At 50.9% G+C, this 25478-nt stretch overlaps 2 protein-coding genes across 7 annotated transcripts in view; one reads left to right on the top strand and one right to left on the bottom strand.

The window, feature by feature from the left end:
* Ppp2r5d (protein phosphatase 2 regulatory subunit B'delta) overlaps positions 1-23547 on the top strand; it is a 26441-nt gene extending 2894 nt beyond the window's left edge. Inside the window, exons 2-17 of one of the 2 annotated variants that reach the window (XM_070023706.1) lie at positions 1948-2459; positions 7967-8044; positions 17311-17527; positions 17744-17943; positions 18043-18153; positions 18278-18370; positions 19026-19156; positions 19248-19307; positions 19389-19497; positions 19682-19735; positions 20487-20657; positions 20765-20892; positions 21787-21888; positions 21966-22038; positions 22129-22245; positions 22371-23547. In XM_070023706.1, coding sequence (XP_069879807.1) covers positions 2193-2459; positions 7967-8044; positions 17311-17527; positions 17744-17943; positions 18043-18153; positions 18278-18370; positions 19026-19156; positions 19248-19307; positions 19389-19497; positions 19682-19735; positions 20487-20657; positions 20765-20892; positions 21787-21888; positions 21966-22038; positions 22129-22245; positions 22371-22508 — 2049 coding nt within the window. In that variant the 5' untranslated portion in view covers positions 1948-2192 and the 3' untranslated portion in view covers positions 22509-23547. Of the gene's footprint in view, positions 1-1947; positions 2460-7966; positions 8045-17310; positions 17528-17743; positions 17944-18042; positions 18154-18277; positions 18371-19025; positions 19157-19247; positions 19308-19388; positions 19498-19681; positions 19736-20486; positions 20658-20764; positions 20893-21786; positions 21889-21965; positions 22039-22128; positions 22246-22370 lie in introns of those variants that run through there. The other variant, XM_070023707.1, reaches the window with a different exon arrangement.
* Mea1 (male-enhanced antigen 1) lies at positions 23426-25478 on the bottom strand. 5 transcript variants are annotated; one of them, XM_070023717.1, is made up of 4 exons: positions 25395-25478; positions 24514-24791; positions 24327-24429; positions 23426-23825 (listed from the first exon to the last, which is right to left on the bottom strand). In XM_070023717.1, the coding sequence occupies exons 2-4, from the start codon at positions 24778-24780 to the stop codon at positions 23674-23676; spliced, it is 522 nt and encodes a 173-aa protein (XP_069879818.1). In that variant the 5' UTR covers positions 24781-24791; positions 25395-25478; the 3' UTR covers positions 23426-23673. The 5 variants fall into 5 exon arrangements, with proteins under 5 accessions (XP_069879818.1, XP_069879817.1, XP_069879814.1 ...); XM_070023716.1 differs by lacking the exon at positions 25395-25478 and adding an exon at positions 25190-25369; XM_070023713.1 differs by lacking the exon at positions 25395-25478 and adding an exon at positions 25219-25369.

The following is a 25478-nucleotide window of genomic DNA, read 5'->3' as shown; positions in this document are numbered from 1 at the left end:
ACAATTTGAGCCACCATACCCAGCTCACAAATATTTTCTGCTATCAAATAATGGTTGGTAGCCGGGCGCTGGTGGCTCACGCCTGTAATCCTAGCTACTCAGGAGGCTGAGATCTGAGGATCGCGGTTCAAAGCCAGCCCGGGCAGGAGAGACCGTGAGACTCCTATCTCCAATAAACCACCAGAAAACCGGAAGTGGCGCTGTAGCTCAAGTGGTAGAGCGCTCGCCTTGAGCTGAAGAGCTGAAGGACAGCGCCCAGGCCCAGAGTTCAAGCCCCACGACCGACAAAAAAAAAAAAAAAAAAAAATGGTTGGTGAGCAGACCACTTTGGTTAAATTTTTCATTTGTCATGAAAGCCAAATACTTTTTTTGTAAGACAGCCAGGATCCTATATTTTCTGTCTTCTTTTTCCTTACCTCTTGCTTAGTCTTCAACCCACTATAACCTTCTACTCTGAACTTCCCTGGTAAAGATTATCACTAAATTGCAGAATCACGGTGCTGCTCTTCAGTCTTTATCTTAATCTTCCTCTGGGCAAACCTCTTTTTTTTTTTTTTTTTGGGGTCCGGTCATGGGGTCTGAACTCTGGGCTTGGGCGCTGTCCCTCAACTCTTCAGCTCAGGGCTAGCGCTCTACTGCTTGAACCACTTCTGGCTTTTTTTTTCTGCTTATGTGTTGCTGAGGAATCGAACCCAGGGCCTCATGCATGCAAGGCAAGCACTCTACCACTGAGCCACCTTTCCAGCCCACACCTACACTTTAATTACTTGTAGAAGTCATCCTACTCTTTTTCCATCTCCCCACAATCCAATGAATCACCAAACTTCTCAATTGATCCTACAAACTTCTCAATTCTATATCTTTCCCATCCCCATAGCAACTATCTTTAAACAGCGCTCTCCTTGGGCAAGGATACAGGAATATTTATTTTGTGGTGCTGGGGCTAGGGGAATCCAGTTTCCTCTGTGCAGGACAAGTAACTATCACTGAACTATAAGCCTCCATGAGTTGTTTTGTTTTGTTTTTGGTTGGTCGTGGGCCTTGAACTCTGGGCCTGGGCACTGTCTCTGAGCTCTTCAGCTCAAAGCCTTGAGCTACTACTTGAGCCACAGTGCCCTTCTGGTTTTCTGGTGGTTAATTGGAGATTAGTGTCTCTTGGACTTTCCTGCCTAGGCTGGCTTTGAACTGCGATCCTCAGATCTCGGCCTCCTGAGTAGCTAGGATTACAGGTGTGAGCCACTGGCACCTGGCTTTTTTTTTCTTTTTCTTTTAAGTTTATCTTTGCAATACTGGGGGTGGGGGTGGGGTGAAGGTTGAACTCAGGGCTTTGTGATTGCTAGCAAGCACTCCACTGCTTGAGTTATGCCCCCAACCTTTAGCTTGGTTTCAGATAGGGATCAGTGACCTGAATCTTCTATCTCTGCATCACTAACACCAAGGATTATGGGCATGTACGGCTACACTCAGCCCTCCATAGGCTTATTTTTCTTTTTTGTTTTTTTTTGTTGGTGCAATATAGGGACTTGAATTCAGGGTGCTGTACCTTAGCTTTTTCTGCTTGAGGCTGGCAACTCTACCACTTGAGCCACAGCTCCACTTCTAGTTTATTACTAGTTAATTGAAGATAAGAGTCTCATGTACTTTCCTGCCCAGGCTGTCTTCAAACCAAGATCCTGAGATCTCAGCCTCCTGAGTAGCTAGGATTACAGACATGAGCCATGGGCACCAACCAGACCGGTGGTAGCAGATAGATACAGAGATCCACTTCCTAAAGTTGCAACCATCCAGGGATTCTCATCACATACTGTTAGGCTTTCCCTTAGCTTCTCCGATCTAGGACAATCTAGAGGGCTGTGCAGGAAGGTCCTAGGGAGCCTGATCCACTAATTTTGCATCTGCAATTAGTGCTACTTTACCCCCATTGAAGAGAGGCGCTCTTCGTTTTAGGGTTTATTTCCTCCAGTTCGGACCAGGCGGGATAGTACAGTGGGTCAAGTGTGAGAGTCACGTCAGAAGAGCAGAGCTCCAAAAGGTATCAAGAATGGCTGAGCCGGGGTGCAGCGCCCCTTGGCCAAGCTTGGGCTTCCCTTGGCCCCGCCCCCTTCACTAAGCCCGACCCACTTTGGGGCGGGACCTCCCGCTCCAACCAATTCTAGGAGCCGAACCCTGGCGGTTTGTACTCTTTCTTTCCAATGAGAAAAAAAGGAAGCAGCTTGGCTCCAATGGCCAATGGGAGGAGGCGGCGCCCGGTTGTCAGGCAGGTTTGTAAGAGTTCGGGCCAATCGGAGACGCAGCCACCGCTCGACCCGGGCGCAGCGCGCAGGCGGTGGCGGAGAGACGCCGAGCGGGCCGAGTGCGGCCGAGCAAAGCCGGAGCCGGAGCCGGAGCCGGAGCGGGGCCTCAGGAGCGGGGCCGGGTCCGGACGGGCCGAGATGCCCTATAAACTGAAGAAGGAGAAGGTGAGCGTGGCCTTTTCCCCCCTCCGCGCCTCCGCCTTGGGGCCTGCGTGGAGCTCTGGGAGGGGCCCGAACCAGGCCCGGGACAGCCCCGGACTGACCCTCCCGTCCGGCCCCCTGCGGGAGTCCCGGGGCCGGCCCTCCGCCCTCGCGGCCGGCCGGACCCCGTCGTCCGCGCCCCGGCTGGGACAGCTTCCTCTCCTTGCCCCCACGTCCACCTTTCTCCCTTCCTCCGCCTCCTACCCCCGGCCCCGATAACTCCCCTCCTCCCTCCAGATCAGCCCCCCTCAGGTCACTCCCCTGCTTTTCCTCCTCGCCTCCCTCTCTCCCCGGTCCCCCCGCTGATTCGGGACAGCCCTGATCTGAGACTGCACCTCCTTCCCGAACTGCTCCTCCACCCCCGCCCTGCGCAGCCCCCTTCCCTCCTTTTCTAACCGGCCTAGGATGGCCTCCCCGGTTCCTCCGGCCCCTTCTCAACGCCAAGCCCCCTTGCTGCTCTAGAATAGCGCCGCTTTCTCTCCTCCACCCAAATCTGGCCTAGGCCCCTCCCTCTAGTTCTTCCTTCACACACAAACTTGTAAGCCAGCACTGAGCCCTTCCTTCTGTGGATGGAACCCCAGAACGATCATCAGTGCTGCTGGAAAGGAAAGTCCCTGGTGGTACAGATGAGGAGACTGAGGCTCCGACCAGGGGGAGGGAGTTGTCCAAGGTCACATATCCTGCTGGAGGCCCAGCTGCAATATCAAGTCTCCTGACTTTAGGGCTCTCCTGTGCCAGTACTCTCCTAACTGGTATCAGCTGCCCCCTAACCCCCCCCCCGTTCATCCTGGACCAGACCCTCTTTCCTAGTCTGAGTAAGCTCCTTCCCTTAGGTCCACACTTCGCATAACCTTTGCATTTTTCCTTTGCACCAGTGTTGGATTTCTCTCTTTCCTGGGCCAGCAATAACCTCAAACGGGGTTATCCATCCTGTCTGAATAGTTTTCTTCCTACTTGCAGACCAGCCAACCTTGGACATCTATGCTTCTGACCCAAGCTATTTCTTGATTATTGTAATTTGCAGTGCAAGGGATTGCATCCAGAGCCTTGCATAGGCTAACCATGTGCTCTACCACTGAGCAATCCTTCTGGCTCCATTGGGCATTTTCTTGATGTTGCTTTCCTTCACCTTCCTCTTCTACCTCCATACCGCCTTCACCTGTTCCTCATCCTTGCCTTTTTCTACCCTTTTGTTTCCTGCTGTTGCTGATGTCTGACTCAGAGGTGTGGTTCCTTTGAGGTACAGATTTACACAGAGGATGCTAGGATACCAGCTCCAGCCTCCTCCAGCTTCTCCTTTCCTAGGGATGGCCCCTTGAGGTTGGGGCTGGCTCTGGCCTAGTATTTGGCCACCCCCCCTGATGACTCCAGGGGTGTACTGCTTCCATTTGCCCTCTGTTTGATTGAGTTGCTGGGTTGCCATCTCTCACCATCTCAGTCAAATGATTCTGAGGCTGTTGAGTATTTAACAGACAGTTCTGACTCTAGGTTGTTCCCTGACCTCTCAGGGCCTGAGATTCTAAGCATAGAGTTGGTGATAGTATGCTTAGGCACTGGGCCCCTGAGGTAGTGAGCTGAACAGGGTTGTACACCCCAGCTAGGCCCTGTCCTGGAGTGGGCAGATTAGCTGTAGGCAGTATACACACAAGACAGCTACACTGAGAGCTGGGAGGCTTGGGATTTCTGGGAAGTGGTGGGGTTACCATCCATCTGTAGTTTGTATTGCATCTGATGGACCAGAGACCATCCCATCTGCAGAAAGCTTTTGCTTCCCAGATGACTGTGAAGCAAAGAAATTCTTAGACTTGCTAGGATTGTGGTGTATTCAGTTGAGAAAGGGTTTTCGAAGGATTGGGGTACATAGAAGGCAGACAGACATAACTGTGATTCTCCCCTATGAGATTAACTTCTTACATTTGGTTTTTGATTGCATATGGCCTCTTTCAATGGCTGGCAAGTTGTGAGGGGGAGAGAGATGACAGTGTAACTCAGGTTTGCCTGAATGGGATGGAGGCACAGAGCAGGGTGTGTAGGTGGAGGCTCTTTATTGCTCATCCATCACCTGTCCCCCTTTCTCCTTCATCTCTGCTGGTCCTAATCCTTGCTATCCTTTGGTGCATCTTCCTGAAGCCTTCCCTAAACTCTCAGTCAGTACTGAGCTGTCTCTCCTCCCTGGTTCTGCAGAAAATACTTGCTAGACCACTTAGGGCACTTTTCTGTTGAGCCTCGGATGAGAAATGATTGTGGAAAAGTCCTGTCTTTCCCCTTTGAGATAATAACCATGCTCTCCTCCAAGCTCTCCTTTGCACACAGTAGGTGCTTAGTGAATCAAACTTTTGGGGTGGGAGGATTTGCATCTCTTCCCTTCTCGTCTGTTCTCATCTGGACCGATTTCTCTTATCCTCCTGGGTAATGCCCCTCTGCTCCTTGCCACCTTCTTCTTATTTATAATAATAGTAGAATATTAGGATTTGCATGTACCAGACACAGAACTACAGGGAATAGGTACTGTGATTGTTAGTGTTTAATAGATGGGGAAATTGAAGCTCATAAAAGTCAGTTAAGCTGGGTACCAGTGGCTTATACCTGCAAATCCTAGCTACTGTTCGGGAGGCTGAGATCTGAGGATCTCCATTTGAAGTCAGCTTGAGCATGGAAGTCTATGAGGCTCTTCAGTTAACCACCCCAAAGCCAGAAGTTAAACTGTAGCTTAAGTAGTAGAGTGCCAGATTTGATCAAAAAGCTCAGGGACAGCACTTAGGTCCTGAGTTCAAGACCTAGGACCAGCACACCCACACACAAAGGAAATAAGAGTTGAGCCCCACAGTGCTGGCCCCCAACCTGTTCCTAGCCACCAATGTCATGAGCCCTTGATAGCTGGATTGGGCACTTCCCCTGTTCTGCAGGAGCTGGGGAGCAAGGCGTGGGCCCTGCCTTCCCACGCCCACTCACACCCACACACCAAGGCAGCCGAGTCTCTCAGACATTCCCTGAGAAGTATGTCTCAGGCATCCTGCTGAGCGCCACAGGGTGGGTGGAGGGTTACAAAAAGAATAAGTAGTTTATGATCAAGTGCACAGACCAGACTTATATGAAGATGGGTCGGCTGTGTCTGGTGTGTGCAGACAGATCCCCTCACTGGTGTGTCCCTCTGCATTCCCCCCACCCTCAATTCACCCCTTATCTGTTTTTCTTCACCCTGTGAGCTACTGACAGGGCTTTGTGGCCAGTCTGGTCAGAAGGCAGGCAAAGGGACAATGCTCAGCCAAAGAAGAAACTCTTCTTTGCATGAGGCTCCTCTGAACCCAGGAAAGGCGTTTTCCCTCCCCACCCCCAAGAAGCTTTCCCCTATTCCAGCCCACACAACTTTCTTCTCCCTGAAATCCTTTTGCCCCCACAGTCACAATCACTTGATTTAACACTTCTCGCTGAAGGGGCTTGGCTGCTATTGAATTGCTGACTCTAGGAGCTGGAAGTGATTTCCAAGATCAGCCAATCCAGTTCTCATTTAAGGCTTGAATCCTTTTGCAACATGCCTTAGTGGACGTAACCCAGCCTTTGCTTGAATGCTCAGGGCTGGGAGCTTTCAGCTTCACTAGGCAGCCAGTTTCCGTGCAACTGGTCCGTGAGAAAATTCGTCCTTGTTTGGAGCCTCAGCCTGTCCTCTCTATACTTCAGCCCACTGTTCTTGTGCCCCTGATTCTGCACGGACAAGTTGCATCTTTAGTCCACATGACAGCCCTTCAGTTGCTGGTTAAGATCCATCTCCTTCCCAACGCTCCCCCCCCCCCCCCCAGCTCCTCCCTTCCATTGTTAACTATCCCAGTTCCTGCAGCTGTTGTGCTTTTGAATTCACTGCCAGTATGGGTTGCATTTCCCCTTGAGAAAAGCTAAGGATTTCTCAGCTCAGCATGGTGGGGCATGCCTGTAATCCCCACCAGCATGTGTAGCTATGCAGAGGCAGGATAATTATGAGTGTAAGGGTAGTCAAGCCTGGTGCTAGTGGCTTAGGCCTGTAATTCTAACTACTCAGAGACAGATTTGAGGATTGGGGTTCAAAGCCAGTCCATGCAAGAAAGTCCAGAAGACTCTTACCTCCAGTTAACTGGGGGGGGGGGGGGGAGGAGGGAGGGGAAAGCTAGAGCTGGGCGCTGGTGGTTCACGCCTGTAATCTAGCTACTCAGGAGGCTGAGATCTGAAGATCACGATTCAAAGCCAGCCTGGGCAGGAAAGTCCATGAGACTCTTTTATCTCCAATTAACCAGTAAAAACTGGAAGTGGCTGTGGCTCAAGTGGTAGAGCGCTAGCCTTGAGCTAAAGAGCTGAGGGACAGCGCCTAGGCTGAGAGTTCAAGCCCTACGACTGACAAAAAAAAGCCAGAAGTGGAACTGTGTTTTGAGTGGTAGAGTGCTGGCCTTGAGCAAAAAAGCTCATCAGGAACAGTGTGCAGGCCCTGAGTTCAAGCCCCAGGATCAACATGAAAAGAAAGAAAAAGAACAAAAAAATGTAGTCAGGATGATTACTTATAGTGAGTTCCAGGCTTGTCTCAGCTACATGGTGGAGGTGGGGGTGGGAAAAGGAAAACTGGGATTTCTCATAGCTTCTCCCATAGCCTGCTGCTGGCCGAGTCGGGTCCTCCAGGCCCTTTTGGTGCTACCAAGTCCGCACAGGTCTGTTAAGCTTATGAAAGTCACCTGACGATTTGTGTTGAGCTTGCAGTCAGAGTTGCATCCCCAAAGTCGTTTTTACATTTTACATTTTCCCCATCCTGTCCCTGTACAGTTGCTTTTGTTTTGGCCCAAAGCATAGGAAGAGATGCTGGGCAGGCCAGGGCTCTGAGCCAGCTGCCAGGTTCCCAAGGGAAATTTCAGACTAGTATTCACACTTCCCTAACAATTCAGGGCTTTACCTTCATCCTTGTCCCTGTGCTGGTTGACTGAGTTGCTCTTGGCATTTGAGGTGAGACTTTTCCTAGATCTATTAGTATCCCCTCGTAATTCTTGTCTTGATTTTTTTTTCTGTGTTGGCAAGCTCTGAGGGGTGGAGAGCTGGCAGTATGGCCAGGGTTTTCATCTCCTTGTCTGGGTACTACTTGTGGCATCCTCAGATACTTCCTAGTCTTCTAGGTGGTCCAGCAGGGGAAAATGGGAGAGGGCTTCTTTATCCTAAGGCCTGTTATTTGTCTCCCAGTGTTTTCCCCTTAAGCTTCCTCTCCTTGATTCTTACCTGACCAAGAGCTCTCACAGGCCTGACACAGGCACCAGCGTGGTGAGGTGACAGATGAAAGAGCATACTCACGTGTTAGGGATGACTTGTCTGTGTGTCCCATCCCCCCCCCCATCCCCGGCCCCCATACATACCAGGAATGGACACATGGATTCATTGGTTGATTCAGTTAGACATAGTTGCAACAAAGACCTGAGGAGTCTAGACAAGTCTCCACTAACCCAAACTCCCTCTTCTCCCTGCAGGAGCCCCCCAAGCTTGCCAAAGGCACTGCGAAGCCCAGCAGCTCAGGCAAGGATGGTGGAGGCGAGAACTCTGAGGAGGTAATAAACGTGGATGGCTCTGGTTGTGGTACAGGTGTCAGCTCCCGCTCCTTGATGGCCTGTGGGCCAGAGTTATCGATTATCAGAAGGGAAGGAAGGGAAGGAGACTTCCCCAGCCAGGGAGGAACCTGGAGGGCCCCTGTGGCTGCCCTCCGCAGGGCTCCCTTTGTCTGGTACATGCCAAATAGGCTCTCTGATTTTTTTTTTTTTTTTGGGGTCCGGTCATGGGTTTTGAACTCTGGGCCTGGGCGCTGTCCCTCAGCTCTTCAGCTCAAGACTAGCGCTCTACCACTTGAGCCACAGCGCCACTTCTGGTTTTTTTCTTTTTGGCTTATGTGGTACTGAGGAATTGAATCCACAGCCTCATGCATGTAAGGCGAGTGCTCTACCACTGAGCCACCTTCCCAGCCCTCTCTGATTTTTTTTTCAAACTCTTAGATGCCTGTGAAAATTATTTTTCTGTCATTTTTGAGTGTTTGAGAATTCCTTTTCCAGGAATTAGAAGCTTGGTTCGAGCGGTAGAGTGAGAGTTCTAATCAAAAAGAGAGTTCCTGGGGCTGGGAAGGTGGCTCAGTGGTAGAGTGCTTGCCTTGCATGCTCGAGGCCCTGGGTTCGATTCCTAAGCACCACATAAGCCAAAAGAAAAAAGCCGGAAGTGGCACTGTGGCTCAAGTGGTAGAGCGCTAGCCCTGAGCTGAAGAGCTGAGGGACAGCGCCCAGGCCCAGAGTTCAGGCCCCACAACTGGACACCCCCCCAAAAAAAAAGAGAGTTCCTTTTTTTTAGTGGTTGGAGTGTGGCTCCTTGGTAGAGCACCTGCTTAGCATGCTTAAGGCCTTGAGTTCAATTAGAAGTGCATACAATAAAGGAATTCCTTTTTCTTTGGCCAAAACTCTGGCCAAAGGGTATCTGGTGGTGGTACACACCTGACTACAGTATAAGAGGCTCAGGCAGGAGGATCTCAAGTTTGAGTCTAGGCAAGACTACATAGACCCTGACTCAAAAAAAACAAACCAGGGGCAGGGAATGTGGCTCAGTGGTTGAGTGCTTGCCCAGCATGCATGAAGCCCTGGGTTTGAATACTCAGCACCACATAAACAGAAAAAGCTGGAAAGTGGTCTGTGGCTCAAGGGGTAGAGCACTAGCCTTGAGCTGAAGAACTCAGGGACAGTGCCCAGGTCCAGAATTCAAGCCCAGGTCCAGAATTCAAGCCCCACAACTGACCAAAACACACACACACACACTCACACACACACGCGCACACACACACGCGCACACACGCGTGCGCACACACACACACACACACACACACACACACACACACTTGAGCTGAAGAACTCAGGGACAGTGCCCAGGTCCAGAATTCAAGCCCAGGTCCAGAATTCAAGCCCCACAACTGACCAAAACACACACACACACACACACATGCCCCACAACTGACCAAAACACACACACACACACACACACACAGCTGGGCATTGGTGGCTCGTGCCTATAATCTTAGCTGAGATCTGAGGATTGTGGTTTGAAGCCAGCCTGGGCAGAAAATTCCATAAGACTCTTTATCTCCAGGAAATTAGTCAGAAGAAGCTAAAAGTGGAGCTATGGCTCAAATGGTAGAGTACTAGCTTTGAGCAAAAGAAGCTTAGGGACAGCAACCAGGCTTTGAGTTCAAGCCCCATGGCAAGCACAAAAACAAAACAAAACAAAACAAACCAACAAAAGGCTGGGTGATCCAGGGTCCCCAGAAGAGGGAAAAGTCCATAAGTGCTGGATGGTGTGCTGAGTAACCTGTCCTAGTTCAGAGTGGGTGCGGTTTGGGAGTGCCGGGTGTCCCTGAGTTGGACAGGGCTGGGCCCACTACTCTTGGTCTCAGCTGAAAGAGAGCATGAGTGAAGGACAGTTATGACCAGAGGTTAGCACAGCTCAGCAGTCTAGGTCTATAAAGCAATAAATGGCAAGTGAGAGAGCCACAGAGAGTGGAAGGGCTTAAGGAAGTCCAGATATGTCCATGAACATCTGAGGAGGACTCGGGTTGGACGTGTGGACCCTGCAGCTGTCCTGCATGCTATTGGCACTCTCCCTACTTTTGTCCAGAGCAACAGAGGGGGACAGGAAACAGGCCTTCATTAGCTATGGGAGGTCTTGTATTTTCTTGAGAGGAGACTGGTGGACAAGTGTTTAGATGTTTCTGGCTACTTCTGGCACCTCTAGGTTTTAGGCCTCCGAAGAGTTGGGGACCACAGAAATTGCTCTTTCCTGGGCCCTTCCCCAGTAATCTGAACTTGTGTCTGGACTGTCCTTATCTCTACACTGTAACCATTTGTTCCCTTCTAGGCCTCTCCTTTAGGCTGTGAACTCAGGGGGAGAGCTGAGGGTTACCCCTCAAGCTTCACAGTAAATGCTTCTAGGACACACTTTCAGGGCTCAGTCTCTCCTGTAGGATTGATGGCATAGGCCTCTCACAGGGAAGGTAGTTGGGAGCTAGTGACTGATATTTAAGCCAGCAAGAGAGACTTAGAGCCAGGATGTAACGGCAGAGAAAAGAATATTTAGGAGGCTATTCCAGCCTTTACCTAACTAACTCGTCCTCTGGTTATTAAGTACATTGGATGTCATTCCTTGCCCATCCACCTCTATCCCAAGACATGGTCAGGGGTTGTGGGCTGTTCTTTTATTTTTATTTTGGTGGTGTAAGACTTGAACTTAGACCGGGTGCCAGTGGCTTACGCCTATAATCCTAACTACTCAGGAGGCTGAGGTCTGAGGGTTGTAGTTCAAACACAGCCCAGGAAGGAAAGGCTGTGAGACTCTTTTATCGCCAGTTAACCACCAAAAAAGCCAGAAATGTTGCTGTGGCTTAAGTGGTAGAGTGCCAGCCTTAAGTGAAAAAGCTCAAGGACAGTGCCCAGGTCCTCAGTTTCAAGCCTCAGGACCATCACCAAAAAAAAAAAAAAAAGGGAGGGAGGTGGCATGCTGGGAAGGTGGCTCAGTGGTGGAGTGCTTGCCTACATGCATGAGCCTTTGGGTTTGATTCCTCAGCACCACATAAGCAGAAAAAGTAGGAAGTAGCGCTGTGGCTCAAGTGGTAGAGCGCTAGCCCTGAGCTGAAGAGCTGAGGGACAGCGCCCAGGCCCAGAGTTCAGGCCCCACCACTGCCAAAAAAAAAAAAAAAAAGCTGAGACCAATAGATTTCTCTACTGCCTTTTGAACAGTTCTGCTCAGTGGTCTTTTTTAAGCCTTTTAGAAGTCTTATCTTGAGCTGTGTTTTGTGAAATGCTGCCCAGAGCTCATCTGTATGGGGCAGCTACAAGAATTTGCCATGATATTCTAGAAAAGATATCTCCCTGCTATATAGATGCTGGCGAAGTTGGAGACCAGATGTGAAGCTGTTCTCTTTCTTTTTTTTTTTTTGCCAGTCCTGGGGCTTGAACTCTTGGCCTGGGCACTGTCCTTGAGCTTCTTTTGCTCAAGGCTAGCACTCTACCACTTGCACAGCGCCACTTCTGGCTTTGTCTGTGTACATGGTACTGAGGAATTGAACCCAGGGCTTCATGCATGATAGGCAAGCACTCTACCACTAAGCCACATTCCCAGCCCTAATATATCTTTTTTACTGAACAATTATTTTGTGCTAGTTTCCAGAAGCAGCCATCATAAGTTACCACAACCTAGATGGCTTAAAACAATAGGAGCCAGGTACTAGTGGCTCACACCTGTAATCCTAGCTACTCAGGAAACTGAGATCTGAGGATCACAGTTTGAAGCCAGCCAGGGAAGGAAACTCTGTGAGACTCTTATCTCCAATAAACTACTCAGAAAAGGCCAGAACTGGTACTGTGGCTCAAGTCATAGAGCACTAACCTTGAGTACGAAGAGACTCAGGGACAGTGCTCAGGCTCTGAGTTCAAGCCCTGGGATTGGCAAAACAAACAAACAAAAATAACAACAAAAGAATAATAGAAATTTCTGCTCCAAATTTATGTTTAAAGTAAGGAGTATGAAGGCAAGGTCCACCAGGCCATGCCCTTCCGGAGTGCTAGAGAACTTGTTCCACACTTCTGTCCAAGCTTCTGGTGGCTTTCAGTAATCCTTTGCACTCCTTGGCTTATAGATGCATTGTTTTCAGTGTCTGCCTCCATCTTCATACTACATTCTCCTCTGTGTGTGTCTCTCTCTGTCCAAATTTCCCTCTTAATAGGACATCAGTGATTAAGGACACCCTAATCCAGTTTGACCTCATTTTCACTTGATTATATCAGCAAAGACCCTGTTTCCAAGTAAGGTCACATTTACAGATTCTAGGTGATCATGAATTTGGGGGGACACTGTCGAACTCAGTATACTGTGCACCAGGGACTGCTTGTATTAAGTAATTTGCCCCACCTAAGGTTCTGATATTATCACCTCCACTTCACAGGTGAACCTGAGGGCTAGAGATGTTAGATAGCTTTTACTCGGGGAGTAAATGACAGAGTGGGGATTCAACCCGGGCTGTGGCTCTGCAGCCAATTCTCTGTGGGCTTAATAAGTGATAATGCTGGCTCTAAAATTCTAGAAGAGAATCCTAGAATGGAAAAGAGTCTCAGGAGATCTGGCAGGACTCACTGTGACCTTCTAGGGTCTTTCCTGGTCTGTCTTTAGAGAGAAATCCATGCCATGGAATCTGGTGCATGCTGTGCTGTCCTGGGTTTTGGGTACACAGACAGAGGGAGGAGGAAATGATTTCCCACTTCCCCACTCACCTCTTTAGGGACATCTTCCCTAATTCTTGCAGGCAGAATTTGTAGCTCAGCCGTCTGTCTTCCCCATAGCCTTTGTGGCTCTTTCTGTTCTATTTCTCTTGTATCATTAGCTGCTTTTGTGGCTATCCCACCTATCCTGTGAGCTTTTTGAAGGCAAGGGCCATGTCCTAGTGACCTTTTCATCTTTGATGCTTAGCATGGTGTTTAGTGAATAGGGAAGGAAGAAAAGAATCAGCTGGGGGGTCTAGCTCAGAGGAATCGTGCTTGTCTAACATATGCAAGGCCCTGCATTCCATCCCTAGCACTGAAAGAAGAAAAGAATTCAACCTGGCCAAATAGAGCTCTAGATGTCACCTGGGAGAGAATGCCTCTGTGGTTTTGGAGGTTTTAAACTACATTATCTTCATTTGTTAGGCCAGTTAATTCACTATGTAAAAGATGCAACATTGAACCTATGCATTTTGAATTTTATTTGAGATGGGAGTTTCACAGTGTAGTGCACGCCGCCTCTTACCTCACGATCCTCCTGCCTTAGCCTTCCACGCGGCTGGGATTACAGGCATGTACCACTTTGCTCAGCTTCTATTTCTGTGCATTTTGTGTTTCATTTTTCTCTTACAATACTTCATTGCTTAAATTATATTCCAGTTTTTTTATATTTAATTATCTAGGTTTAGTGTACTAATGGTGGCTGTGTCAGGATTAGGTTAGAGGAGGATTTGTTCAGAGAAAGGAGGTTAGTTGGAATCAGCTGAGTAGAACCATGGTCTATAAATTCAGGGCACCACTCAATTGCTGGAGGCTTGAATTTAAGAAGGTTTCCTGGAGTACAGATCCTGATGTGAGTTTGGAAACAAAAGAGAAAGTAATTTGGGCCTCTATAGAGTCTCAGGAAGATTACACTGGACCCAAGTAGAGGGTAGAAGTCAGACCTGGCTTTGGCCATTGGCCAGTGACGCCTCCTTGTGATGGCCGCAAAGGTTCTGGAGGAGACTTGCCTCCCACCCACAACCAGCAAAGTAGAGAGGAAGCGAGAGGCTGAAGAGCTTAGGAGAAATGCTTGGACATGAAGTGTGGCTGACAGATCCCCACACTTACCTGACGAGCATGCTTCCTAGTGAGGGGCGGGCCTCAGCATCAGGGGCCCTGCCAGCTAACATGAGAGCCCAGGTCCTTGTCATACTGGGGTGGCCTCATGTATAAGGCTGGGCAGACTAAGACTGCTCAGAAGCTTTCTAGCCTCTCCAGCCTTCAGTAACAATCCTCCTGTAGAAGGAACTTTAGGCATTAGCTCATTAGCTTTTTGGGCATTATAATTTGTTTTCTTTTTTCTTTTTTCTGGGTCCGGTCATGGGGCTTGAACTCTGGGCCTGGGCGCTGTCCCTCAGCTCTTCACCTCAAGGCTAGTGCTCTACCACTTGAGCCACAGTGCCACTTCTGGCTTTTGTTTTTCTGCTTATGTGGTGCTGAGGAATCAAACCCAGGGCCTCATACATGCAAGGTAGGCAAGTGCTCTACCACTGAGCCACCTTCCCAGCCCTCTTTTTTTTGTTGTTGTTGTTGGTCTTGGGGCTTGAACTCTGGGCTTGGGCGCTGTCCCTGAGCTCTTCAGCTCAAGGCGAGTGCTCTACCACTTGAGCCATAGCACCACTTCCGGTTTTCCAGTGGTTTATTGGAGATAAGTCTCACAGATTTTCCTGCCCGGGCTGGCTTTGAACCTGGATCCTCAGATCTCAGCCTCCTGAGTAGCTAGGATGACAGGCATGAGCCACCGGCACCCGGCTTCTTCTTTTTTTTTTTTTTTTTAAATCCATACAAGCCTGTTCTCTTGAAACCTCACTAGGAGAGTTGTTGGGAAATGACTGATCTAGTCAAACACTATCTATCTATCTATCTATTTTTTTAATTTATTTTTGGCCCATGCTGGGGCTTGAACTCAGGGCCGGGGCTTGAACTCAGGGCCTGGGCCTCTGTTCCTGAGCCTATCTGTGTTCAAGGCTAGTGCTCTATCACTTGAGCCACAGCGCCACTTCTGGCTTTTTCTGTTTATGTGGTGCTGAGGATTTGAACCCGGGGCTTCCTGCATGTTAGACAAGCACTTACCACTAAGCCACATTCCCAGCCCTAGACTTCTGGCTTTTTCTGTTTATGTGGTACTGAGGAATCAAACTCGACTTCATGCATGCTAGGCATCATTCTGCCACTAAGCCATATTCCCAGCCCCATCTCCTCTGTGTGTGTGTGTGTGTGTGTGTGTGTGTGTGTGTGTGTGTGTGTGTGTGTGTGTGTGTGTGTGTGTGTGTGTGTGTGTGTGTGTGTGTGTGTGTGTGTGTGTGTGTGTGTGTGTGTGTGTGTGTGTGTGTGTGTGTGTTCAGAGCCTGGGCGGCGTGTCTCTGAGCTTTTGTGCTCGTGGCTATCACTTGAGCCATGGTTCCACAGCTTTTTGTTAATTGGAGATAAGTGTCTCATGGATTTTCCTGCTTGGGCTGGCTTTTAACTATGATCATCGGATCTCAGCCTCCTGAGTAGCTAGGATTACAGGCATAAGCCACTGGCCCCCAGCAAATACCCTCCTTGTTAGCAGAGAAAAGTGAGGCCCTGCTTCTCTGAGAGATGCCTCCTTTCTCTCAACATTCCTCAGTATGAAGGTCATGGAGGTGTGGTGTCTCAGACTGACACTGCGTCCCTTACCCTAGAATCTCTAACATTTTTCCTCCTCCCTCTGCTGCTGGCGCTGCACAGCTAGTGCCCTCTCCTAAGGACAGGAGAGGAAGGGATTGTGGGGCAGAGCTTAGACAGAAACTGGCAGCCTTGGCTCTTAGTCAGCCTCCCATTCATCGGAAGCCTGTTGGTGCCAGTGCTAGGAGTCAAACCAGGGTCCTTGTTTTCAAGGAACTTGTCTAGTTGAGGGGATGACACGTATGGACTGAGCTAGAGGTATCAGTAACAGTGAGTGATCAGATCAGTAGAATAGACGTAGTTACAGAAGGTTGAGGGGTGGCACCCAAGGGTCAGAATGAACTAAGAAAGGTTCTGGGAAGAAGGCAGGACCTGGCTCCTGAAAGATGCAATGGTTTCCTGGTGTCTCTATGTTCAAACAATGGGAATAATGGACTGGAAAGATCATTTGAAGTGTGCTAGCACAGGAAGGAATCTCCAGGTGCATGCACTCCTAAAATACAAGTGTGGAAATAAAGATGGTATCAGTAGTAGCTGCAGCAGCAGACTGCTATCCCTACTTGTTATATTTTCCTATGTGCCGTGTATATTTGTTTCAGTTCCTATTATGGCCCTATAAGGTAGGAACTATTGTCATTGCTATTTTACAGATGAGGAGACGAGGAGAACTCCTCTAGCTCGGCTAGTAATTTGCAGTGTGGAAGCCAGGTAGTCTGGCCCCAGTGTGTCCTTGAGCACTAAGCTTCACAGACAGGATTTGGTTGTTCCTAAGGCAGGGAAATGGAGGCCCGAGGCAGAGGAGTTTCCAGATGTTTGCCAAGGCCCTTCTACCTTCTTTCCACCTTTCTCTCCACTGTTCCTAAGGTTTGACTCCTCTACCATTATACAAAGGAAGACCCACAGGGGACCTCGTATTGTCCAAGTAAACTGACACTGGCTGAGTACGGGTCACAACATGAGACATGTGTGATGCCTGCTCCTGGAAGAAGCCTTTCTTGTGTTCCCTGTCAAGCCAGTGTCTGGGACTGTTATTTTAGAAGGAGGAGAGTGAGATGGCCCAGGGGTAATGAGCCATGCTGGACCCTTGGGCCTACCTGGGGCCTGGCCCATTGTTCTTCCATTCTTTTTTTTTTTTCTTTTGGGTCCAGTTGTGTGGCCTGAACTCTGGACCTGGGCGCTGTCCCTCAGCTCTTCAGCTCAAGGCTAGCAGTCTACCACCTGAGCCACAATGCCACATCCGGCTTTCTTCTTTTTGCTTATGTGGTGCTGAGGAATTGAACCCAGGGCCTCATGCATGCAAGGCAAGCGCTCTACCACTGAGCCACCTTCCCAGCCCCGTGTTCTTCCATTCTTTCATTCCCCAGAGAAGTCACAAACTCTGTAGAATTTTATGAAATACATGGAATATGCAAAGGTTAACATTTTTTACACCTCTTTCTTAATCTAAAGGATTCCTAATTCTCCTATTATTTTACTTTTCAGTATTGGGGATTGAACTCTGGTGCTCTGCCATGAAGATACATTCCCAGGCCCAATGACCATTTTTTCTGATTTCTGTCACCATCCATCAGTGCATTTTGTTTACTCATGGACTGGAATAAGAAAGTTGAAGGCTGCTGACACACAGGCAGGCAGAGGATCCCATTTAGGAGATGGGACTTCTTGACCATGCCTTCCAGGGCTACAGCCCAAGGTTCTCTGTCCTTGGCCATCTTCCTTCTGGGCAAGGACAGCGGCTTGCTGCCTGTGAACAGGCAGAAGCAGATTGGGGAGCGGGTAGCCCAGGCTTGGGGTAGAAGGGAGCTGTTGGGGAGCTGACTTTAATGGATTGCTTATTTGACTAGGCCCAGGCTCAGCCCCAGGCTCAGCCCCAACCCCAACCTCAGTCTCAGCCACCGGCATCCAACAAACGTCCCAGCAATAGCACGCCACCCCCTACACAGCTCAGCAAGATCAAGTACTCAGGGGGGCCCCAGATTGTCAAGAAGGAGCGAAGGCAAAGCTCCTCCCGCTTCAACCTCAGCAAGAACCGGGAGCTACAGAAGCTTCCTGCCCTAAAAGGTATTTGTAGACATCCAAGGGACTTAGAGGTGCTGAGTATTGGATAAATGATCGTGGGTAGGGGGGGTTATCTTGGAAAGAAGGAAGTTCTAGGGAATCTGAGGGGAGTTCTATAAGGGGGGGTCAGTGGCAGCGGGGGAGAGCTCTGTAAGGTTAGCGGCGTCTAGCCTGGAAGGTGGTAGTGGTGGGGAGGACTTGATGGCTGGGTCCCCACAGATTCACCAACCCAGGAGCGGGAGGAGCTGTTCATTCAGAAGCTGCGCCAGTGCTGCGTCCTTTTTGACTTCGTGTCGGACCCACTCAGTGATCTCAAATTCAAAGAGGTGAAGCGGGCAGGACTCAACGAGATGGTGGAGTACATCACTCACAGTCGTGACGTTGTCACTGAGGCCATCTACCCCGAGGCTGTCACTATGGTGGGCATAGCAGAGGGATGCCGGGGATTGCCGGGGGGAGAGGGGGGTTGGAGGCCTGGAGAAACTTGGATGATGTTCTAAGCTGGACCCACCCTTCAGTTTTCAGTGAACCTCTTCCGGACGCTGCCACCTTCATCAAATCCCACAGGGGCTGAGTTTGACCCAGAGGAAGATGAGCCCACTTTGGAAGCTGCTTGGCCACATCTCCAGGTACCAGGCCAGGGGGCAGGCTGGCTGTGGCTGTAGGGAACAGGGGCATTCAGAGGCCTGCAGCAAAATGGGTATCTGCATCTGCCAGGTCTTGGGCTCAGTAGATGCTTCTTTCCCTCCACAGCTTGTGTACGAGTTTTTCTTACGTTTCCTGGAGTCTCCTGATTTCCAGCCAAACATAGCCAAGAAATACATTGACCAGAAGTTTGTCCTTGCTGTGAGTCCCTGAAGTTCCTGTCCTTCCCCTCTCTCATCTGCAGTCTCTAGCCCACATCTATCACCTGTGGCTTGCTGCACTCCTCCCTTAGGCTAAGTGCCCTGGGGCTTCTGCTGTGTCTGGAACAAGGACACCATGGGAGGGAAGAGGGTCAAAAAGCCTACTGCAAGCCTGGTGCCAGGGGGCTCATGTCTGTCGTCCTAGCTACTTGGGAGGCTGAGATCTGAGGATCTCAGTTCAAAGGCCAAGCCCAGGCAGGAAAGTCTGTAAGACTCTTATCTCCAATTAAACACAAAAAGCTGGAAGTGGGGCTGTGGCTGAAAGTAGTAGAGGGCTAGCCTCAGAAACAAAAGCTCAGGGACAGTGCCTAGGCCTTGAGTGGAAGCCCCAGGACCTGCACACACACCCACACACAAAAAGCCTTCTGCACCTTTAGGAAGTTTCCAGTGTAATGGGAAAAATCCAATGCAGTGCTGCCCCCGCCCCCACTCAGTGTATGTAACGTGCACTCCCACGTGTCACTTGGGATACAGCAGTCCAGTAAAACTTGCTTCCAGCTTTCCAAACGTGCCCTCGCGCTATCTCAGAGGACCTCTCCCCCAGGCCCAGCCTCCCCTGACTGCTGCCTGTCTGCTTTCCTCCCTCCTGCTCCCAGCTCCTGGACCTATTTGACAGTGAAGATCCTCGAGAGCGAGACTTTCTCAAGACCATTTTACATCGCATTTATGGCAAGTTTTTGGGGCTCCGGGCTTATATACGTAGGCAGATCAACCACATCTTCTACAGGTGAGGCAAGGGGTCTGGTCTGAAGGGAGGTGGGGGCTGTAGGATACTAGAGGGACATCAGGGCCAGTGTCAAGAGTGTCCCTTCCCTCAGGTTCATCTATGAGACAGAACATCACAATGGGATTGCTGAGCTCCTGGAGATCCTGGGCAGGTAAGAGGCGGGTTTGGATCAGGGCACTGTTTGAATCTGACTCTTTGGTCCTAAAAAATAAAATCCTCCCTTCACTCCTAGTATCATCAATGGCTTTGCCCTGCCTCTTAAGGAAGAACACAAGATGTTTCTGATTCGAGTCCTGCTTCCCCTTCACAAAGTCAAGTCCCTGAGTGTCTATCATCCTCAGGTGAGCTGCCTTCCTCCTAATAATTCCCAGTGCAGCTGAGATGGAAATGGGACAGAGAAGGAAGGCATGGAGGGGGTGGGCTAAGTCCTCTTCTGTACCTTCACTTGTGTTCTGGGATCTTGTCTCTGACTTCTATGAGACTTCCCAGGCCCTGCGCTTCATCATTCTTCCTCACCTTTGGCAGTTGGCGTACTGTGTGGTACAGTTCTTGGAGAAGGAGAGCAGTCTGACTGAACCAGTAAGTCCCCTTCTGGCATCTATAGCCTTTTTTTTTTTTTTTTTTTTTTTGTCCGTTGTGGGGCTTGAACTCTGGGCTTGGGTGCTGTCCCAAGGCGAGCGCTTTACCACTTGAGCCACAGCGCCACTTCCGGTTTTCTAGTGGTTTATTGGAGGTAAGAGTCTCATGGACTTTCCTGCCCAGGCTGGCTTTGAACTGCAATCCTCAGATCTCAATCTCCTGAGTAGCTAGGATTACAGGCGTGAGCCACTGGCGCCTAGCTAGCCTATTTCTTTTCTTTTGCCAGTCTTGGGGCTTGAACTCAAGGGGCCTGGGCACTGTCCCTGAGTTTCTTTTTGCTCAAGGCTAGCACTCTACTACTTGAGCCATAGCACCATTTCTGGCTTTTTTTGTGTATGTGGTACTGAGGAATCAAACCCAGTGCATGCATGCTAGGCAAGCATTCTATCACTAAGCCACATTCCTAGCCCTAGCCTACTTCTTACTACCCTAGGTATTGCTTGCAGACTATACCTGGTTTAAAAAAAAATTCTGTAAGTGGGTGCTTAGGAGAGATGGCCTGATAGGTGATGTGGTTTTCTCTCTGGAGAAGTAAAACCTGCACACACCTAGAATGTATCCAAGCCAGAGAAACACGAGTCATTACCTATCCCCAAATGATACTCAGCCAGCGTAGGGCTAGGAGAGGGTCACAGGAAGGCTTCGTAGGGAAGCAGCAGTGCTGAGACTCTACCCTCATGTCCTCTTCCAGGTGATTGTGGGACTTCTCAAGTTTTGGCCCAAGACCCACAGCCCCAAGGAGGTGATGTTCCTCAATGAGCTAGAGGAGATTCTGGATGTCATTGAACCCTCAGAGTTCAGTAAAGTGATGGAACCACTCTTCCGCCAGCTTGCCAAGTGTGTCTCCAGCCCCCATTTCCAGGTAGAATGCAGCCCCAGGGTGCCCCAGCCCCCACCGCCCTGCCAGAGGGAAGCAGGCCTTCAGACAGGTACGCAGTGCCCCACCAAGTCCCCCCTTCTCCCCACCAGGTGGCTGAACGCGCCCTCTATTACTGGAACAACGAATACATCATGAGCCTCATCAGTGACAATGCTGCCCGCGTTCTCCCCATCATGTTCCCCGCACTCTACAGGAACTCCAAGAGCCACTGGAACAAGTAGGGCACTGGGCAGGGGCTGGGCATTGGGAATCTGGATGAACTTCAGTACTAGGAATGTTACCTGGGTACTCAGCAAGGAGAGCTGGCACCACTGCATATTGATAGGAGGGACTGAGAGAAAAGATGCCATATAAGAGATCTCTGCAGCGGGGCGCTGGTGGCTCACGCCTGTAATCCTAGCTACTCAGGAGGCTGAGATCTGAGGATCGCGGTTCAAAGCCAGCCTGGGCAGGAGAGACCGTGAGACTCCTATCTCCAATAAACCACCAGAAAACCGGAAGTGGCACTGTAGCTCAAGTGGTAGAGCGCTCGCCTTGAGCTGAAGAGCTGAGGGACAGCGCCCAGGCCCAGAGTTCAAGCCCCACGACCGACCAAAAAAAAAAAAAAGAGATCTCTGCACTATCTAACAGCAGAAGAGACATCTATATACATTTATCTATACATACATACATACATACATACATACATACATATATATATCACTGCTCCCTGACCTCAGATATCCTGCTCTGGAGATAGTCATCGAAGAGAAGCTATGTGAGCTGCTTAGAGCACATGGGTAAACCATCTGAGTTGTAAAAAGGCTTTCCTGCTAAAAGCCAGCCTTGTGCTGTGCCGACACAGCCCATCATATTGCTAGAGGCTATTTGTGTGGGTTAGAGCCTTGGAACATGGGGTGGGGGAAAGGGGAGACTAGTGTACCAACATTTGTAAAGACCAGGAAATGTACCTCTGAAGTCACCTGTTCTGGTCAGAGTTGAGTGCTGAAGTTTGTGATCTAAGAGTAGAACGAGAAAGCCTTAGCAGAGACATCTCTGAGAAATGAGTAAATTGGGTTCCTGGTGGAAAAGGCATGCTCTGACCCCCTGTACATCTTACCTCCGGTGGCAGGACAATCCATGGACTGATCTACAATGCCCTGAAGCTGTTTATGGAGATGAATCAGAAGCTGTTTGATGACTGCACACAACAATACAAGGCAGAGAAGCAGAAGTGAGTATGTCTCTCCCTGGAGATTTTTCACCTGCCTTCTCTCAAGCCCAGCCCCAATCCTACTTTTGCTCCCTCAGGGGCCGCTTCCGAATGAAGGAGAGAGAAGAGATGTGGCAAAAAATTGAGGAGCTCGCCCGGCTCAACCCCCAGGTGAGACTTTTCTGCCACTGTCCTGCACTCTTGGGGTAGGGGTGCTGGAGGAAGAGGACGAAGCAAACACACTGCCTCCGCTCCTTTCAGTATCCCATGTTCCGCGCTCCTCCACCACTGCCCCCTGTGTACTCCATGGAGACAGAGACCCCCACGGCAGAGGACATCCAGCTTCTGAAGAGGACGGTGGAGACAGAAGCTGTGCAGGTTGGGGAGAGTACTGGGGGTAAAAGGGTTAGGGGTGAATAACAGATGGGGGAGGGAGAAGCAGGAATAGCAATCAGTGTGAGAAAGAAGCATTGCCATTTTGTCTTCTCCATGTCCACGCACAGATGCTAAAAGATATCAAGAAGGAGAAAGTGCTGCTTCGGAGGAAGTCAGAGCTGCCTCAGGACGTCTACACCATCAAGGCGCTGGAGGCGCACAAGCGGGCGGAAGAGTTCCTAACTGCCAGCCAGGAGGCTCTCTGACCCCCTCACCTTCCCACAGGGTCACAGCCCACTCAGCCCTGGGACGCTGCCCTGGCCCTCTACCCTCTGCTCCCTACTGGTTGACTCGGGGCAAGGTAGCACCTCTCTGGCTACTCTAGAGGATGCAGGCACTTGAAGCGGGGACACCCAGTGTGGTCCCTCTTCTCCCCAAAATGTGTTCATGCCTCCCTGTGGCTACAGTACAGGCTGAGCTCTGAAATGCTCAGTGCTCAGACTACCTGGGGATGTCTGTCCCCTTCCTGCTCCTACCCCCACAGCTACTTGAGGCTGCTCTGAGAAATACACATGGAATCATACTCTCCTCTCCATCCTCCTCTGAACTCTAGGTGTCTCCCCTCCTGCTGCACAGGCATTAGGGAGCAGCAGGGGGTTATTCTCACCAAAGTTATTGTACATCAAGCTCCACTGGCCCCTGGAGTGAGTGGCTGGAGAGGAGCCTATCCCCAGCAGCACAAATAGGCCCCCAGACCCAGCAGTGTGTGCGCTGATGGGGTTGTATTATTTCCTCTTAACCCCTGCCTGACAAAGACAACACAGAGGTCAAAGAAGCAAAAGTCTAGGCCATGGACACTACATGGTGAATATAGGGCCCAGTGGACCAACTAGGGCAGGGCATAAACAGCGTGTCCCTAGGACCCCCCCTTTGGTGAGCAGCAGCCCTGGGATTGAAAACACAGAAGGGACCACCCTGTGGCTGACTGCTTTCCTGTGCTATTGGTTCCAAAGTTAGAAAGAAGGAAGCAGGGAGCAGTGCCCCGAGCATGGCTCCCCCAACACCTATTTATTTCTTAGTTTGTGCTGATGCTGGGCGGGCCCTCAGTCATCCCCTTTAAGCACCTTGGAGGAGAAACAAGGGGCTGAGGAGGGCTGGACCCATATTCCAGGGGCACAGGCAGTGTGGCTTTTGGCTGTGTACATAGGGTGCTTTATTCTCCACAGAGTGATACATGCTACGGTAGGTTGGGCTTGGGCCGATGTCCCCATATGTACAGAACCGAATAAAGTGGGTCTCTGAGAAGTCTGATTTGCCTTGATGTGGAAAGGAGATGGGGAGGGTGGAGATGGACATTATAACCAGAGATGTGTTCAGTCCTGTCCTGGTTCCGGCCTGGAATGTAGGGAGATAAGGCAGCTCTCGAGATGGTCACTTCCAGGCAGGAGATGCCTGCCGGGCTTGGAGGGCTTTCTGTACCACATCTTCCCACTGGGCATCCGATATCTCCCGAGCCCATGCAGGAACCCCTGGCGCAGGCAGGCTTACTCCAGCCATCGTCCTTTTCACCAGCTCTACGTGTTCTGAAATCACAGCCAGAGGCTGGTTAGGGGATAGAAAAAATGGGACCAGCTCCTCACAGAATTCCTTGAATCAACCCTGACTTACTGGATCACCTCCAAGTTTAGTCGAACAGGATCGAGGAAGTCTACAAGCTGGTTCACAAATTACGGTCTTAGGGACGAGGTATGTCTCACTAACTTCCTTCTAACAGCTTGGCCTGTCCATTTCCCCCACAATTATTTCCAGGTGAAAGGATGGTCTTTTTTTTTTTTTTTTTTTGGTCGGCTGTGGGCCTGAACTCTAGGCCTGAGCGCTGTCCCTCAGCTCTTCAGCTCAAGGCCAGCGCTCTACCACTTGAGCCACAGCGCCACTTCCTGTTTTCTGGTGGCTTATTGGAGATGAGTCTTACGGACTTTCCTGCCCTGGCTGGCTTTGAACCGCGATCCTCAGATCTCAGCCTCCTGAGTAGCTAGGATTACAGGCATGAGCCACCAACGCCCGGCTAGGGTGGTCTTTCTTACCTGGGTCCATGGGAATAGAGCTGTGGCTGCTCAATGCTGTGGCTCCCTCCTCATCTTCATCCTCACTCTCTAATGGTGGATCTGGCAGGTGCAGCCCCAGGGCCTGCAGAGCCAGAGAAAGACAGTCTAGGTCCGGCCTTTGAGCAAATTCAGTTTCACCTGACGGGAACAATCCCATCCTCCATACCTGGATCCGATCCTGGATGTCAGCAACTACATCTTCTCCCTCACCCACTGGTGCCAACTCCACCTCTTGTTCAGGATCTTGGTTTAGGGGCTGGTAGGAGTAGCCAGCAGGACCTGCCCCGGTTTCCTCCTGTTCTTCCTCAGGTTCTTCACCGCTCCAGTCCCCGGTGCCTTCTGTAGGGCCCTGATGTGGCCCCAGTTCCTCTGTCTGATTGGGGAAGATACGCTCAGGGCCCATGGTGTCTCCCCCAAGAACTACTGCTGCCATCCGGGCAGGGGCTGCAACAACAAGGAGGCAGGAGGACAGGGATTGGATGAGGCCGGCTCACGTTCACCCTGTTATCCGGCTCCTGGCCGGTCTCCATCTGGTCTCCACCTACGTCCCCCGCACCCGCTCGCCTCTCCCAAGGTTCCTGCCCCCGCCTCTCCCTTCCTACCCCAGCCCGGCCCCACCCGCCGCACTCCCACAGCTCTCAGCCACAGCCCCCGTTCGGGGCCCAGCCCCTCGCCACGCCCCTCCCCGACTCGGGGATCCCGAGTCCAGACTCCCCCCGGGCAGGGCGTACCCGCCCTCTCCTCCCCTCTCCGGAGGGCTCCCATCTGTCCGGCCCGGGGCCGAGGAGCGCCCCTCACCCGCCCCCACCGACCCGCAGCGCCGGCGTTCCCGCGCGCCTCACCCTCTCAGAGCCCACGGCCGGACCCGCACCTTCACTTCCGGCGGGACGGGACGTGCTGGGGCGCCCCGGCCTCTGGCCCCGCCCCGTGCCCCAGACTGACGCGGGCGAGGACGAGGAATCCGCCCCTTGCCCCGCCTCCGCCATCCCCTGCCCGGACAACAAAGGACTACATTACCCAGTGGCCCCCACGGTCTTGGACACCTACCTGCACATGCGCAGAACTCGCGTTGGCGGCTGCCCACTTCTCGCTTTCGATCTTTAGGAAACCTGCGGACTACAAATCCCGGAA

This window comes from Dipodomys merriami, unplaced genomic scaffold, assembly GCF_024711535.1.
Source record: "Dipodomys merriami isolate MVZ:Mamm:240054 unplaced genomic scaffold, mDipMer1.0.p SCAF_16, whole genome shotgun sequence".
Lineage (NCBI taxonomy): Eukaryota > Metazoa > Chordata > Mammalia > Rodentia > Heteromyidae > Dipodomys > Dipodomys merriami.
The sequence above is the reverse complement of the archived record's forward strand: the minus strand, read 5'-3'. Positions and strand labels throughout refer to the sequence as shown.

Excerpts from the sequence above, each read along its gene's own strand:
- Mea1 (XM_070023713.1), bottom strand. The coding sequence starts at position 25,333 with ATGGCGGAGGCGGGGCAAGGGGCGGATTCCTCGTCCTCGCCCGCGTCA. Across the intron at positions 24,792-25,218 it reads CCGTCCCGCCGGAAGTGAAG|CCCCTGCCCGGATGGCAGCA; the intron begins GTGCGGGTCCGG and ends TTGTTGTTGCAG. Across the intron at positions 23,826-24,326 it reads CTCTATTCCCATGGACCCAG|AACACGTAGAGCTGGTGAAA; the intron begins GTAAGAAAGACC and ends CTGTGATTTCAG.